The 16193-nt window shown below is 36.0% G+C and overlaps 1 protein-coding gene and 1 long non-coding RNA gene across 11 annotated transcripts in view; one reads left to right on the forward strand and one right to left on the reverse strand.

Moving 5' to 3' along the window:
* LOC136832202 (uncharacterized) overlaps nucleotides 1-4422 on the forward strand; it is a 53382-nt gene extending 48960 nt beyond the window's left edge. The window contains exon 3 of the long non-coding RNA XR_010851113.1: nucleotides 4286-4422. This is a non-coding gene — a long non-coding RNA (uncharacterized lncRNA). The remainder of the gene's footprint in view (nucleotides 1-4285) is intronic.
* The window catches only part of LanB1 (laminin subunit beta-1), a 121945-nt gene that overhangs the window by 33471 nt on the left and 72281 nt on the right, over nucleotides 1-16193 (reverse strand). For all 10 annotated transcript variants that reach the window (XM_067093026.1, XM_067093025.1, XM_067093024.1 and 7 more), the window contains 8 exons: nucleotides 15627-15754; nucleotides 11891-12086; nucleotides 11276-11473; nucleotides 10285-10462; nucleotides 4295-4458; nucleotides 3810-4034; nucleotides 2090-2289; nucleotides 360-456 (listed from right to left, as the gene is read on the reverse strand). In XM_067093026.1, the coding sequence (XP_066949127.1) occupies nucleotides 360-456; nucleotides 2090-2289; nucleotides 3810-4034; nucleotides 4295-4458; nucleotides 10285-10462; nucleotides 11276-11473; nucleotides 11891-12086; nucleotides 15627-15754 (1386 nt within the window). The remainder of the gene's footprint in view (nucleotides 1-359; nucleotides 457-2089; nucleotides 2290-3809; nucleotides 4035-4294; nucleotides 4459-10284; nucleotides 10463-11275; nucleotides 11474-11890; nucleotides 12087-15626; nucleotides 15755-16193) is intronic.

Here is a 16193-nt window from a genome sequence, read left to right on the forward strand (position 1 = left end):
CTATTAAAAGATTTCTTCGGGGCATTAGTTGCATCCCTTCTTTATTGAAAGATTTAAAAATACCTAACATAATAGCAATTCACTTCATCAACTTCTCTATACATTTGATCTTTATGCAATATAACAGGAAGTAGGCTCACTCACTAATCTGTTTTTGCATTTACATATTGGAAACATTATTCAGCAAACCTTCACCAAGTCACAATTCTGTAAATGCAACATCCTTCAAACTTCTCAGGGTAAGATAACAACTTTAGTCAGTAAACAGTATCATAAACAATATATTGTACTATACCCAAAGAATGATTAAATCTTAAGTTCTATGTTACAAATACAATAAATACTGTAAACTACATTACCTAAACATTCGACACGAGGGTTTCCAAAGAAGTTAGCTTGGCACTGGTTACACTGGCGACCTCCAAATCCAGGACGGCACTGGCACTGTCCATCAAACTGTAAGAAAATTATATTAACTGAGAGCAGATGAATATATAAGCATAAACCAGCCTGAAAATGGATGGTCCACTTTCAAGCTGATGGGTTGCAAAAAGGGGTTAAATAATACTGTAGAGTAATTTCTTGTTAGAAAATATGGAAGTATCTGCACACCAATGATCTTCCAAAAACAGGTAGTCCTACAACTCTTTTGATTTGAATAAAATAACAGGAGTGCACTTGAAATTCCCATGTTACCAAATTGGTGGCCACACACACTGGTGAATATTGCCCACATCAATCTAATAGTTTACACAGCAAGCTCGTGGCCATCTCATGCTCTCATAAAACATTCAACTAAAGCTATGGCTTCCAAAAATGTTGCAGCTGTCAGGGAAGGTGTCATTTACACCAACCATGTTCATATCAAACAAAAAACGTGGAACTGAGGAAAACTATACAGTATTTCTGTGCAAGAAGTGTGCAGCCTGTATCAGTTTGTAAGATGTTAATGTTAAAAGGAGGCAGAGGAACAAACTACTGAAGTTCTTTGCTTCAAATGGTGAGAAGCAACGCACAATTTTGGTACAAAAGAAACAAACAACAAACATTTTATCAAAAACTGTACTGTATGTATTGTGTGCATGAGTATGTATCTGTCTGTTGGTCTTGTCTGAGTGTGTAAATGTGGTGTGTGCTATGCAGCCCCACCTCTCTCTCTCTCTCTCTCTCTCTCTCTCTCTCTCTCTCTCTCTCTCTCTCTCTCTCTCTCTCTCTCTCTCTCTCTCTCTCTCTCTCTCTCTCTCTCTCTCTCTCTCTCTCTCTCTCTCTCTCTCTCTCTCTCTCTCTCTCTCTCTCTCTCTCTCTCTCTCTCTCTCTCTCTCTCTCTCTCAAGTATTTTCATGACATGCTGTGTACAGTACAAAATGCTAAAAGTAAAACAAACAATGAAATGATGAGAAAAAAAATCATTAAAATCTCTATGTAGGCTGCATGTGTGTGTCAGTGAGTGTATTTTGTACACTTACAACTAAATAGTTTAAGAAAAACAATAATTTCTATATTTAATACTTATTAGAAAATGAATAAATGCAACAATACACACAGAATGAAAACCTTAAACACTGAATGATACTAAAATCATACAAAAAAAACCCTTAAATTGATACTAAAATCATAATAAAAAATTATATTAATATAAAATAAAAAACAATAGTGTATTTACTTAGTTCACCAATGAAAATAGTGGTCAACTGCTGTTGGGAAATATTTTTAATAATCTTGAAATGACAGTTTTGAAAATTAATAATAACAAAGGGAGAAAGACAAGAGGATAAAGGCTGAATTTGTACTAGTCACTAAGGGAGGCAAGCCACTACTATAATTCAAAAAAATGAATAATTCAGGGGATGCAGATTACTTATGTGCTGAAATATACGATCTCTCACAACAATAAATTAAATGATTTTAGTAAATATTTCTCTCACCACAATAAATGAAATGATTTTAGTATATATTTCTCTCACCACAATAAATTAAATGATTTTAGTAAATATTTAAAAAGTGGGCCTTCATGTAAAGAGCTGATAGGCTGTAGTAAGGAAATGGTTATGTACATATTTAAGAAATGAACTTCAATCACAACACTTACCTCATTGCACTGATTTGAATAAGCTCCTACAGGATCACAAGCGCAGGGTTCACAACCCTCTCCTGATGCAATTTTCCAATGGTTAGGTGCACAATGGTCACACTCTTGCCCCAAGACATTGGCCAAACATGGACACTGTCCTGTTTCATGATCACAAACTCCAATGCTTTGATCAGAGCCTAAAATATTGCAGACACATTCTGAAAAGAAATGCTACATGACAATACTCAACAAATAACTCGATTAAAATGATAAATGCTTGCATAAACATAAAATACCTACACTAAACTATACTTGCTGTAGTCGATGTAATATGAGGAACTCCCTATCCTTTATAGTAGAGCCAATGAATTTCTCATGGATTCTGCCACATAAATGGATAAACAACATTTAAGAACTGGATATGGGAATGTTCAGAATCTCCAGGGATAAATTGAAAATAAAAAATCAGAAGGTAAGACTTGCAAATCATATTGCAAAGATGCAACAAGCAGAACATGAATTACAGAGATACAGACTGGACATCATAGTATTTGTGCAAAGAAACTGGAAAATAGACTGGATGGAGCATACTTTTCCAAGAGCAAAAGGAATTGGTAGAGGAGTGGGCCTGATCTTAACAGCAAATGCAGAAAGGGCATTGGCTGACTGGAGTGTTGTGAATAGTAGATTACTACTTGCAAGATCTGAATCAGGTGTTGAAAATCAGTGAAGGTGGATTAACATTAGGAATATATATCAGTCTCCTAGAAAAGGAGGTACATATTATGTTATGGGGTAACAAGATAGGAACCTTGGGCATTGGATGAGACCTGGCACACAATACAGAATATACAAAAGCATAAGGTAACTGCAGAAAAATTTCATGAGATAAAGAATGCAAAGCAGTGTGTGCTAACCATCAAATCTAGAATGTGAAGTTAAATGGGATGCAAGAGATGAAAGAATATCTTGAAAAACGGGAATAATGTCGAAAAACAAGGGAATAATGTCGATAAAGCCAAAAGCTCATGAAGTGGCAATGATTTTAGGGGATCTGCTTTTCCTGAATAAACATACACAGTTTCCCATTCAATTCCTGTTATTTATGATATGTCCATGAGTGAAAATAAAAAAATTAAAATGCCTGCCTAAATGAAAGAAGACAACACTGGGCTGAACAGGCATAAGTGAATACTTTGACTGATGAGGTGTAAGCTGAAGAACTGAATATACTAATGAATGAATTTGTGATTTTGAAATGTAATCAGTAATCAAAAACTTTTGAGAAGAAAAGCACCAGGCCATGATAAAATCATTGCATATATACTGTAATTTCAGCTGAAACAGAACATGATAATTAGAAACTGTGAGTATTGCAGATAAAAAAAAAAGCTGGCCTGACTGATTGTGGTAACTGTAGAGGCACTGCACTTACATTTTCAGTATACCCATCCTCATAAAGGTGGAAAACAAAATTAATTTAATACTGTACTTAGTAATGTGAAAAGACAAGTCACACTGATCAAATATAGTAGCAGAGCACATATACCAATGTCTGGAATTTAAAAATTCCCTTCTTATAGCCTTTCTTAATTACAAAAAGGTACAGCATCCACAGACTAATAAACAATTACCACTGCTGCAATATGACATAACACAGACAATATTTTCTGAATATGTTAAAAGGAGAATTTGATATACACGTAACCAATTACAAAAAAATACAAGTTGAACAAACCTCTACACTGCTGACTTGATGCATCACCATAATAACCAGCTTTACATCTTTCACAGTTGAAGCCAGCTGTATTGAAAAGGCACTGAAGGCATTCACCAGTTCGAGAATTACAGTTTCCAGAACGTGAGATATCCACATTATTACCGCAATCACATGGCGTACACTTGCCACCTGGCACTTCTGGATTGCCATAATAGTTATCAGCACAAACATCACATCTTGCACCTGAAATATAAAATAAGAGTCCCTGAAGCTTCAAAAATAAAAAAAAGGTACATGATTTATATATAAATACATGTTATTTTAATTTATGCAGCTGGCAGTTTCCTTTCTCCAATAATACAACTGAAGCTTGACTGTACTGTGTTTATTCCATTAACAGTAACAACAATTAGAAAATATGTGCAAATAATTTCTGCCTACTAATTCTTTTTCCAGAATGTACTGCTTGCTATAAAAGTTATGAATTATTTCAGAATACCAACCTGCATACCCCAGTTCACATTCGCAAATAACATCTTTAGTGCGTGGATCCAGCAAGCACCGTGAGGCAAAACTATGACCAGAGTCAATTGTTCCAGGACATGGACAAGGTCTACATGCAATTCCAACCTCAAGTCTTGGATCACCATAGTACCCTTCTGAGCATCTGTGTGAAGTAAAACAAAATTAAAAAATGAGTAAACACAGACATTAATTACACTAATAAAATACTATACAAAATCTTTAAAAAACATGTCCCATTAAAAAACCTTCAAGTTTTGTGTAAGTCTTAGCACCACAGGAAGATCACTTTGTTAAGACTCATTTACAACAAGCAAAACTTCCTCACCAAAGGGAGGCCTCCATCTTTCTCACCACACCATTCACTATGTAGCACAGGTGTAGGTCAATCGAACTGCTTAATAAAGGGATCTTGCATGTAAAACATAATGTTTGTTTTTAAGAAAAATAAGAAATTTATCTTATTTTGCAGTCCATACAATAAACAAAGCTTTAGTTTAAACTGTTCTGGACTGCTATTTATAATGAAAGTGATTGCAAATAGTTTTTGATTAATTTCATCCAATTAAAAATGTTCATCAAGTTCGCTGTTCAAGCGGTATCAACCTTGATGTACAGCAACACCTCAGTGCTGAGTTATGCTCCTCCTGCTGGGTGATGACTTCTGAGCACTTACTGTTAATGTGCTTAAGGGTGACCATCACTATTACTACTACAGGGCAGTCCTTGGTTATCGGCGGGGGTTCTGTTCTGGGGGTGTGACGATAACTGAAAATCGCCACTAACTGAAAATCGGCGATTTCCGGCGCCTTTTCAGCGATTTTCAGGCTTATTGGCGCCGAAAAGTGCCAATCTTTGGTTATCGGTGCCTCTGTTAGGTATGTATTGGCGCCAATACCCAATTATCGGCGCCGATAAGTGGAAATCGGCATTTTCGTCGATTTTCGTCGCTAGGCAAGCCCCATAAAACCAGATTGCCATTAACCGAGCCCACTGTTAACCAGGGACTGCCTGTATTTTATTTAGCACTCACAGGGCTGGACAGTTATAAAGTGACAACCTTTCAGATACAATGACCTTATTAAGTTTACTATTGCAATGGGATGTGAGCAAAATGACAGCATTTTTTATAGCGTAGTCACTGTTCATCTTCAAAGGAGTTAATCTCATGGTCTCCACAGGGTTCCATAAGACAGACCAACCAATCTTATACAGCAGTTGGTCTCAGCCAGAATAGTGTATGTTGACACAGCGATACAATGTAAAGGACTCAGGACAAAAGAGCTCTGTCTCCTTTCTGCAAGGACTACCCTGGTTTTCCCTTCATCCTTCTCACACAGATGTGGCAACAGCACGAATGTCAGCTATTTTCCTTATTACAGAATGTCTGCCCAGATTCATATATACTACAGGCAGTCCCCGGTTATCGGTGGGGTTCCGTTCCCGATGGCGTGACGACAACTGAAAATCGCCGCTAACCAAAAATCGGCAATAATAGCACTGATCCCTGGTTAGCGGCGCCGATAAGCAGTGATCAGCGCCGCCAATAAGAGGCGATCAGCGCCAATAACCGGTTATCAGCGATGAAAATCTGGTTATCGCCGTCACTAGACAAGCGCTGTAAAACCGGATTGCCAGTAACTGAGGCTGCCGATAACCGGGGACTGCCTGTAGTGATTTGCTCCAAAAATCGTCATGAAGACATTCAAGCTAAGTACACAGTTTTAAGACTGAGAGAAAAGTTTTAGTTCCTTAAAATTTTAATGGGTACTGTGTAGGCTTACATTTGCTAAAATTGAGAGCCAATAGGTCTCTTGCAAGGTGGGAAATTAGGATTTGATCGCTAGGCTATGCTGTAAGTGCCATGCTGTTTTTCTTTTTTCCTGTCTATCAAAGCAATAATTAGCATTAAAGCAATATTAGACAGTTCTGTTATTGAAACTCATTAGTCAATGACTTTAACACTGACAGATAACTAGAGGTTACAGAAAGGGTGATAGCAGTTCCCAATCATGCTTGATTTGCAAGCCTTGGTGTTTACTAAAGGCAGTTTTACCTTGGTAGTACTTTATAAGCAAACTTAATGGATTTTGTGATATTGAAAGTTCCCCAGTTATCCTAATATCTTCTCAAGTGTTAAAGGAAATACGTCCATGCAGATCTACTTCCAATGGGTATTACTTCAATGACAGTGACATCACAGGTATCAAGAAAAATTTTTGTGCACACTTCTTTTTCCCACAAGAATGTGAGAAGTATTTTTTGGTAATGGTGACATTTATCAAACAAATTAAAATCTTATACCGACTGATTTTATATAGATTTGGAACAATAATTCCAATACCTGTAATTAATAAGTTCAATTATGTACCAACTAACATAGCCTGTAACCTTAACCTGATGCTTGGGAATGGATCAGGAAAAAAATACCTAAAAAAAATTTAAAAAGTTATAAAATGTATAGAAATACATTGTATGGGTTTTGTCTTAATTGAATTCAGAAGCATTTGGGAGTATATCCTTTAAGGCAAGGTTACTATAGTAATTGTGAATTAAAATTTTATTACGTTACTACTATTTTATAGGATTGGCCCAATGATCATGATAATACATACGGATGCCTCCTTGACAGGTTGGGGAGGCCACTGGGAGGATCGTCAGGTAGCAGGAAGATGGTCAACTGTTCTATGGAAGTGTTGTATCAGCTCCCTGGAGCTGATGGTTGTCTTTCAATCTTAGAAAATTGAAACCTCCACAAGGGACCGACCTTTTGTCGATCCTAGACAATATGACTGCCATGTCTTGTATCAAGAGGTTGGGCTCATGCTCAGCCTCTCCCAATTCAGTGATACTTTCTATCCTATGGATGGGTCAAGTAAGTTAGTAGTACTTGCCAGCAATTCACCTCACAGGTCTCCCAATGTAATAGCATATCCTCTGTCAAGAAGTATGGCAGCCTCAACCTAGTGGATGTTGGACAACTCCTTTCAATTAACTGCCAACATGTTTCCACATCCTGAGGTGAACCTGTTCGTCACATGGAAGAACCATTAACTTCCAGCGTTTGTGCCTCTGAAACTGGCCATTCAGGCAATAGCAAGAAATGCATGCCTATAAGACTGAAATGAATGGAAGATGATGTACCTCTTTCCTCCATTGTCCCAGGTTTTAAAGGCTTTACACAACTACTATACTAGTTTTCAACGGAACTGTTTGCCTAGTGGCCTCAAACTGGCCAAACAGAGAGAGAGATCTCATACCATGCAACCCTTAAAATTTTGTCCCCTAAATATGATTTCATTGTACAGTATACATATCTTGCGTATCATGCAAGTTACATCTTCCATAGTCCAGATAACATTAGACTAACTTCTTTTCCTTAGTAATATCATCTTCTTAACTTACTGAATGAATTTCATTTTTGGTACACCATACTGTACTAGGCCATGCTTGTAGGGTGAATTTCATTTTTGGTAGACTGTGCTTGGGTAGGTTTTCAAACAAGATTACCAAACTTATTGCTTATGTAACAGTTCATACCCATCTTTTATAATTAACTACCATTTGCCAAAGAACCGACATAAAGAACAGACTATGACATAAACATATGGATTGGGAAAGGGCTGTTTTGCAATTTGGAGGGATTTTACTTTAACATAAATGTTAGGTTTACCTTTGTACATCCATTTTACATTCATGTAAAATAATAAAAATAATAATTCCTGTAATACAGTTGTTTCTTTTACTGACTAAAAAAATTATTCTCCTAATTTTTTTGCTGTTAGGCTCAGTCAGCTAATTCTGAGAATATAAACATTAGCCTAGCCTACATAAATGCATATGGCACACGATCAGTTCTTTATACTGCACATATTACGATGATGATAATAATACAGTATAAATGAATTCAGTGAGTAAAATACCAGTTTCATTACTATTACCTTGATCTTAAATACGTACAGCTGTAATAGCCTGTCTGACTTATGCAAATGGATACTGTGTGTAACACCTAGCTTAGGTCAATAGTTCACAAACACATTTTGTATTTTGTGTATGGTAATACAATATACAGTAGTTACAACTGATAAAAAAGTTGCTTTTCAAAAAATACATTAATACTGTAATGATAAAACCATGGTAGGCTGTGGTTAAGCACAGGTACGCTATCTACCTACCGAATTGTGTCATTTACGAGAGAGAGAGAGAAAAAGAAGGGTTTGCAGTACTTCAAAGTGTATTTATGTAGTATACTCTGATACAAATATGGGGGGGGAAGGTAGATAATTGCCGTTTGCATAAAGTTTTCAGTTTAAAGTGAGCTGCTATTGTTTACAAGTATACTGAGTGTTTACAATTATGTGGTATTAAAAAGGTTAGGTTAGGAAGAAGATGAAGTTGCCCTCAATACCCCTAGATTTTTCACTTGTCCTTATCAGGATTTTGCTGTTATCTGATACGCCCTTGGCTCTATTAGTCCAGATAATTGAAGGACTGCTTACATAGGTTTGTGTGTTGCTTCCTGTTCTTTATTGCCAAACCCTAATGGGTATCCAGAATAAAGAAAATGGTTGACAATCTGGGATGTTGGGATTTATTTATTTGAACTAAGCCATTTCATCACCTGTCAATTTCTTTTGTAAGCTCCTTTGAGGACTAACAGCATTTACACTATCATAAAACAAGTTTTAACCTAGGAAAAACCTATTTTTGGTAGCCGCTGTGAGTCCTCAAACCCACTCACTTCTGACAAAAAGGCACGGGACTAGGGTGAACATTTAACTTGCACAGACCTGGCATGTAATAAGGAAAATAGCTAAACATGTGTGCTGTTGCCACATCTGCGTGAATAAGATGAACGGAAAACTGAGGCAGTTGCTATAGACAAGAGACATAGCCCTCTTGTCTTGAGTCCTTAATATTGTATCACTGTGCCAACATGACCAACTATAAGAGAATTCTTTGAGGCTGGTGGTCTGTCTTATGGAGCCCTGGGGGAACCGTGAGAGTAACTCAGTTCAGGACTCACAGCAGCTACCAAAAATAAGTTTTTCCTACATCAAAACCTATTTTTTGATTACCTCAAACTCCATGAAATGTTCAAAAGGAAGAAGACCATTTCATCTTTTTTTCTAATGAAATCATGTTAAATAATGATATAATGATACATGGAAAAAGAGACTTCCCATATCCTAAAGGAAACTCTGAAGAAGATATATAACAAGATATGTTCTGAGAGCATTTACAGCAACATGCAATTTCCATGGATTACCTGAAAATAAAATTTTCATAGCAGAACATTGTTTGGGTATTACAGTATTTGCCTAGTAGATTCATATGCCTATAAAACACATGTAAGTTTTGCAAATATATAAAAAAAATTTCAGTACATTTCATTATAAATTTATTGAAAATGATTTGTTTTTATTAAAAATGCCTAATAAATTTTCAACAAAGACCTTTAAACATTATCATGTCCTTATATTAGCAATCTTTACCTTTCAAGCCTTGGCTAGAACTGACTAACCAGCTACATGTATATCTTACCAAAAGATAAAACACCCAGTAGTGATACAGCAATTGGGTTGAGGAAAATGTTCCACTTACTACTGATAAAAAACTTCTTATTAAACTAACTGGATACCTCAAGTAAGCACAAACCTTTTGCTGTAAAACATTCGTGCATTTACAGACCTGGTGGAGGGAGTTCTCATCCAACAATGTTATAAATAACCAATACTGAGGTAACCATGTCTAGTAGACATTTAGTCATCAATTCAATAAGCAAGTTGTTTGTTGTATGGGCATATAATTTTCCTAATACCTCATAAATGCACTGCTCAGTAACCTGTCTACATATGCATCTACTGTGTATGTGAAGAAACTTATTGCTATAAAATCCACGAAATAATCAATAACTCCTCACTAAAATAGCCATTAGTTAATGAATACTGTACCAATAAAGTATACATACAAAGCACAGTTTGGTCCAGTAGTATTGTCACGGCATTCATGACATATTCCTGAATACGAATCACAAGTATCAGCATGTCCATTACATTCACAACGTTGGCAGTTTGGGAAATTCCAAAATCCAGGTTGGCATTCATTGCACTGACGTCCATAAGTATTTGGTCTACACTTGCAATGTCCTGAGAAAAACAAAAAATCAATAGGTTCTGATCTGACTTTAGAAGTTTTGTTATTAATTACAATTATTTTTATAAGGTAGTTGAACTAGACCAGACAGATGAAACATCTGATTTTCACAGGACTGGCCCAAAGGGGCTTGCTTTTAAAATTAAAATAAAAATTCCACTTAATAAGTTGCAGATCTTTATAAATTTGTTAATTAAAAAATGGTGAAGATTCTGACAAAGCTTCCATAATTGATTACAAAACTTTACATTTGCTGCTGGTTGAAGTCTGTACATTTAAAATACGTCTGACTGTTAGTGTTGGCCTAAATTCTCTGCATACAGTCATGTGGACTATTCATTAAATATCTGTGGATAAGAAATAAAGTCTTCTGTGTATCCTTTTCCACTGATGTGAAATACTTGATCTTCCAATTCTGGTTAGCTTGGAGGCTACCACATCTGATTAGGTGATTTTCAGACATATTTTTCCCTTATATATTACTTATGTAAAAAAAAAAAAGCATGAGAGGAAAGGTCTTTCAGTTACTATTTACGTACCTCAGACATTTTTGTAATGGCTTCCTGTTTTTGTAATTTTCTCATAAATACTTGAAATTATAATTTTCTAGTGTAAAAAAAATATGTGAATAAGTGCGTAATCAATGTCTATGAACCTATAACTTAACACCATAATAGCGTAAACATTCAACAGCTGAAAAAATCATATATGAACAATGTCTCATCTATAAAATTAAGAGCATCTGCCTAGCTATTAAAACCATGAGCAATAACATTAGTGTGTAGGAGTAAACATGAGTAACTCACCTGTCTGTTGATCACAGAAGTTATCTAGCGATCCTACTGGGCTACAGTCACAAGCCTTACAACCAGATGGGCCAAACCCGTAGGTGCCAGGAGCACATCTATCACAGCGGCGTCCAACAACATTGGGCTTGCAGTTACACTGACCTCCTAAATTATCACAGATGCTACTGTAACTACCAGTCCCGTCACACTGGCAAGCTGAAGATGGGATCAAAAGTAACCAAGTTAATTCATTATCTCTCTTATAAGGAACATTATTACCTACAGGGAAATACAATTTCTACAAAATTACAAGCTTTAAACTATACAGAAATCAACTCGTATGATCATATACTTAACAAAGGATTTTTAATAAAGGGTTGCTAAAACTTTGAAGATGCTTGCAGTACTTTATGATAAACATAATCTGACACGAAATTTCACACATATTCTTACAGAGAGAGAGAGAGAGAGAGAGAGAGAGAGAGAGAGAGAGAGAGAGAGAGAGAGAGAGAGAGAGAGAGAGAGAGAGAGAGAGAGAGAGAGAGAGAGAGAGAGAGAGAGAGAGAGAGAGAGAGAGAGAGAGAGAGAGAGAGAGAGAGAGAGAGAGAGAGAGAGAGAGAATTTATAACTTACAAAATGCTTGTCCATACACATATAATCCAATGCTCCCAAAATGGTTATCTTTGCATACTTCAGGTACAGTAGCTAGTGCATGGCCATCATAGAAACCTTCACTGCATCTGTATCTCTCGTACTCATAACGCAAATTATCATTTTCTTGGGATCCAGAGTAAAAGGGTAATTTTTCTGCTCTTGGAATTAGCATAATCTGAAATACAGAATTTTACATAACTTTCATGTTCCATATATCAAAGTTCTTTTATTTATTCTTAATACAGAAAGCTGCAGTTATTTGGGTATTTTTAAAACATTTATTGAATCTTTTTCTCAAGGAAAGTATTTCCCTGCTCATAACAGGAACCCCAAATCTTCACATATCTAGGGTCCCATCTCATACCTCGGCAGGCTGAAGCAATCACTGGGGAGGGTGAGTCAATCATGGGAAAGTACCAATTTTAGGCCCTAAGGACAGTGCTTCTCAGAGTAAAATAAAACAGTTAACATACTTTTTTTACTTCTATGATTCAAAATGAGCAAAAATTTATATTCAAACCTGAACAGCCATTCAAATGCTATACAACTTTCCTAAGAATAAAATGCCAATATATAGAACAGAAAAAAGAGAGAACAAACAGAACAAAATAAAATGACTCGCAAGGAAGGTAAATAAAAAACAAATTAAAAAATACATAAACAGCAATACAGTAGAAAGCTATAGCAATGGTGCATAGTTTTCAAATTTACTATCACAGTCTCTCCTCTTCTTGGCTATTCCTCCCTTCCATATGATGTTAGGTAACATGACCAATGGGTCATATCCATTCAATAATAGTAATGCATTAAAATATTAATTCACAATTATAGTGCTACATTAACATTGCCTTAAAGGATTGACTCACAAATGCTTCTAAATCTAATCAAGACAAAACTAAATGTATACCCATACAATGTATTTCTATACATTTCATAATTTTTGAGTACCTGATCTATTCCCCATCACTAAGTAAAGGTTACAGGCTATGTTAGTTGGTACATAATTAAAACTGCTAATTACTGGAATTATCATACCAATTTACATAAAATCAGCATCTCTAAGATTTTAATTTGTTTGGCAAAGCTCACCATCACGAAAAAGTAATGTTCCTATTCCCATTGGAAAAAGATTGCATCACAACAACACCTGTGACGTCACTACTGGTGGAGTAATGCCCATTGGAAGTAGAACCACTTAAATATATTTCCTTTAACACTTGAATAGACCTCCAATATTAGAGATAACTAGGAAACTTTCTATAAAACAAAATCCATTTAGTTTGATTATAAAATACTACAGAGGAAATACTGGCCTTTAGTAAACACCACGGTTTGTAAGTCAAGCATGATTGGGAACTACCATCATGGCTATGTTTCGTAAACAAGAAGTTAGCTAACCTGATTTACCCTTTCAATAATTTCATATCTCTCAATGTTAAAAAAGTCCTTAACTAATGAGTTTTAACAAAAAAAAAATTTCTAATATTATTGCATTAATGCTAATTATCTCTATGTCAGGCAGGAAAAGGAAAAAAAATACAGCATGGCAATTACAGCATAGCCTAGCAATCTAACCCTAACTTCTCACCTTGCAGGAGACCTACTGGCTCCCAATTTTAAAAAATATAAGCCTACCTGTTAAAATTTTAAGGAAATAAAAGTTTTCAATGGGCCTTAAAACTATGTATTTAGCTTTAAAGTTGCTATGATGATGAGGCATTCAGAGCAAACGATGGAAACAAGTGAACTCTGTGACAGAACAGAGTGTAATGAGGACGATAGCCGACATATACCATTTTGTCACCTCTGTGCAAGTGGGATGAAGGAAAAAGCTGAGGATACAAGAGAGAGCCCTCTTGTCCTAAGTCCTTTATACTCTATCACTGTGCCAACTAACACTATTGTGGCCAAGACCAAATATAGGAGAATTCTTTAAGATTGGTTGTTTGCCTTAAGGAACCCTTGGGGGTACCATGAGAGAGTAACTCCTTTGCGGATGAACAGTGGCTATGCTACCACAAACCTAGAATTTTGGAAAGTGAACTCACCATCAAGTAGTCAAGGTGACTGAAAGCATGAAAAGATCTGGGCACCGAAAGACTCCATGCAGCATGCTCCAGATATATGCCATTAACATAAATCACGAAGAATGGGTTACCTGCCCATAATCCCAATGGTTGGACGAATCAAGGCAGCTTCTTGACAAAATGTTATCTGAAGCTGTAGTGAGCAGTCAGGAATGACGCAGGACAGACCTTATAAGAAATCCTGAGGGAGTAATACACACCCATGAACCATGACGGTCTGACCAAGGGCATGATCAATGATGGGCCTGTCTATGGCCTGAGGGGGGACCTGAACAAGCAAAAGTTTTGCAAGAGTTTCATCTGAAACTAACTAAAAAAAAAAGTGATAGGGAGGATGGTGATGAGTCCTACTTAGACCAAACTCCAAGCTCAGGGACTTAAATGGAGTGAATGGAACTCTCCAGTGACCCTGCAGCCCAATCCAGAGGAAGCCAATACTTATTACAATAACATCTTGATTAGAAGAAGAAAGCCAAACGAAGCATAAAGGACACCATCAGGGCCAGAATGTCAAAAAATACATAAAGGAGGACATGGAAGAATACATCCCTCAGGTCTATGAAAGCATAAAAACTGAAAAGACCCAACAGAACCAAGGTGATTTGAATGGAACCTTGCTGACATCATCCCTTGGAGCACAGAGGTCACATCACCACTGAAGAACAGTTTCCTTGCAATGATAACCAAATAGGGAAAACCAGAAAACAGATGAGACTATGAAGAAGAAAAAAATACCAATAGAAGACTATGCCCTGCTTTGCATGAAAAGAAAATCAAGAAACACATGGCTGTGAGGTGCACAGCCACTGCAGTAGGAAGAAAGCACCTAGACTTCCAAGGAGCTATGGAAGACTTTCCAGAGTAGCAACAGGGTACAATGATACTGGCCAGAAGATAAAGAGCAATATGAGAGGATGGATAAGACCACAAAGACACGCCTGAAAACAAAGAAAATGCAGTCCTCTGGAGCATCAACAGACCTGCAGAGTCATTATTGCTGCAGAGAGCATAGCAAAGGTATTTTTTGATTAATGGTTTCATAAAAAAGTTTGTTTCATAGAAAAACCAAAATATTCATCCCAAAGTAGTGTTAGTTGCCTCTTTATAGAAAATCAAGGAGCATGAACCCAGATCAATAGCAGCTAATCATTGCACTGTTCTAATTACTGATTCAATCAAGATTCCTTGCGGGCAAACAGTAGCTTTTTTGTCATTTGTTGAGTTAATAACAACAATCAAATATCTATAATCAATTTCAGTGAGCCAGAATGTTTCATTATTGTACCCTGATAATCATCTGATCAAAAGTACATTCAATTTCAAGTATCATAGAATAGGAACCTCAATAACACTGTAAAATCAGTGGTTTGTGTACTGTAGGGACATACAGTTTAATGATTATATTATCCTCATAAAATTCTGATTTAGGCTAAATATCTGTACACAATCACTTGGAGCAGCAGACTGAAAATCTACATCATGTATGAGAAACTTTGTCAAGTTTCAATGCTGGTAACTGATTTTCAAACATCTTACTACAATATCAGACAAATATTACTGCAGAAGAATATATAGATATAAGCCTTAATCATCATTTCTCAAAATAGTAAACATTGATGAGCACTAACTGAGTCAACAAGAATTGATGCTGAAGGAGAATCAGTCTGGGCATTTGATCTTCTAAAGTCCAATCTTACTTTATACCTTTTACCAGCTTCAAAGCATACAGGTGGATAAACTGTTACAAATCGCCGACCTGAAATGAACAAATGAAGTGAATATAAAAAAAATAAGAGCATCACATAAAAAAAGAAATTTATTCCAATATCTCAACTTTTAAGGACTTACCAGTAATTTCCAGAAAAATACAAAATATTACCTAAAAACTTATTTCATTTTTCATAATAACTCAGGTATTAATGCAGAGATATGTAAATTTACATAAAAAATGTTCATGATTCAATGTAAAGTAACACTCAAATAATCAAGAAAGAACAAAAAACTGTAGATTATCATTAGTTTGGCACCACCACACAAACTACCACCACAATGTAAAACAACACATTCTCAGATACAAAACAAAAATGGAAGAACAACTAAAGATAATTAAGCAGTGACGAGACAGCGTGATCGATATGAACACAATGACAAGACAAGAAGTGCAAGAAATGTGATGTGCAATTGACAAACAAACA

The sequence above is a fragment of the Macrobrachium rosenbergii genome, chromosome 49 (genome assembly GCF_040412425.1).
Source record: "Macrobrachium rosenbergii isolate ZJJX-2024 chromosome 49, ASM4041242v1, whole genome shotgun sequence".
NCBI classification, from domain to species: Eukaryota; Metazoa; Arthropoda; class Malacostraca; order Decapoda; family Palaemonidae; genus Macrobrachium; species Macrobrachium rosenbergii.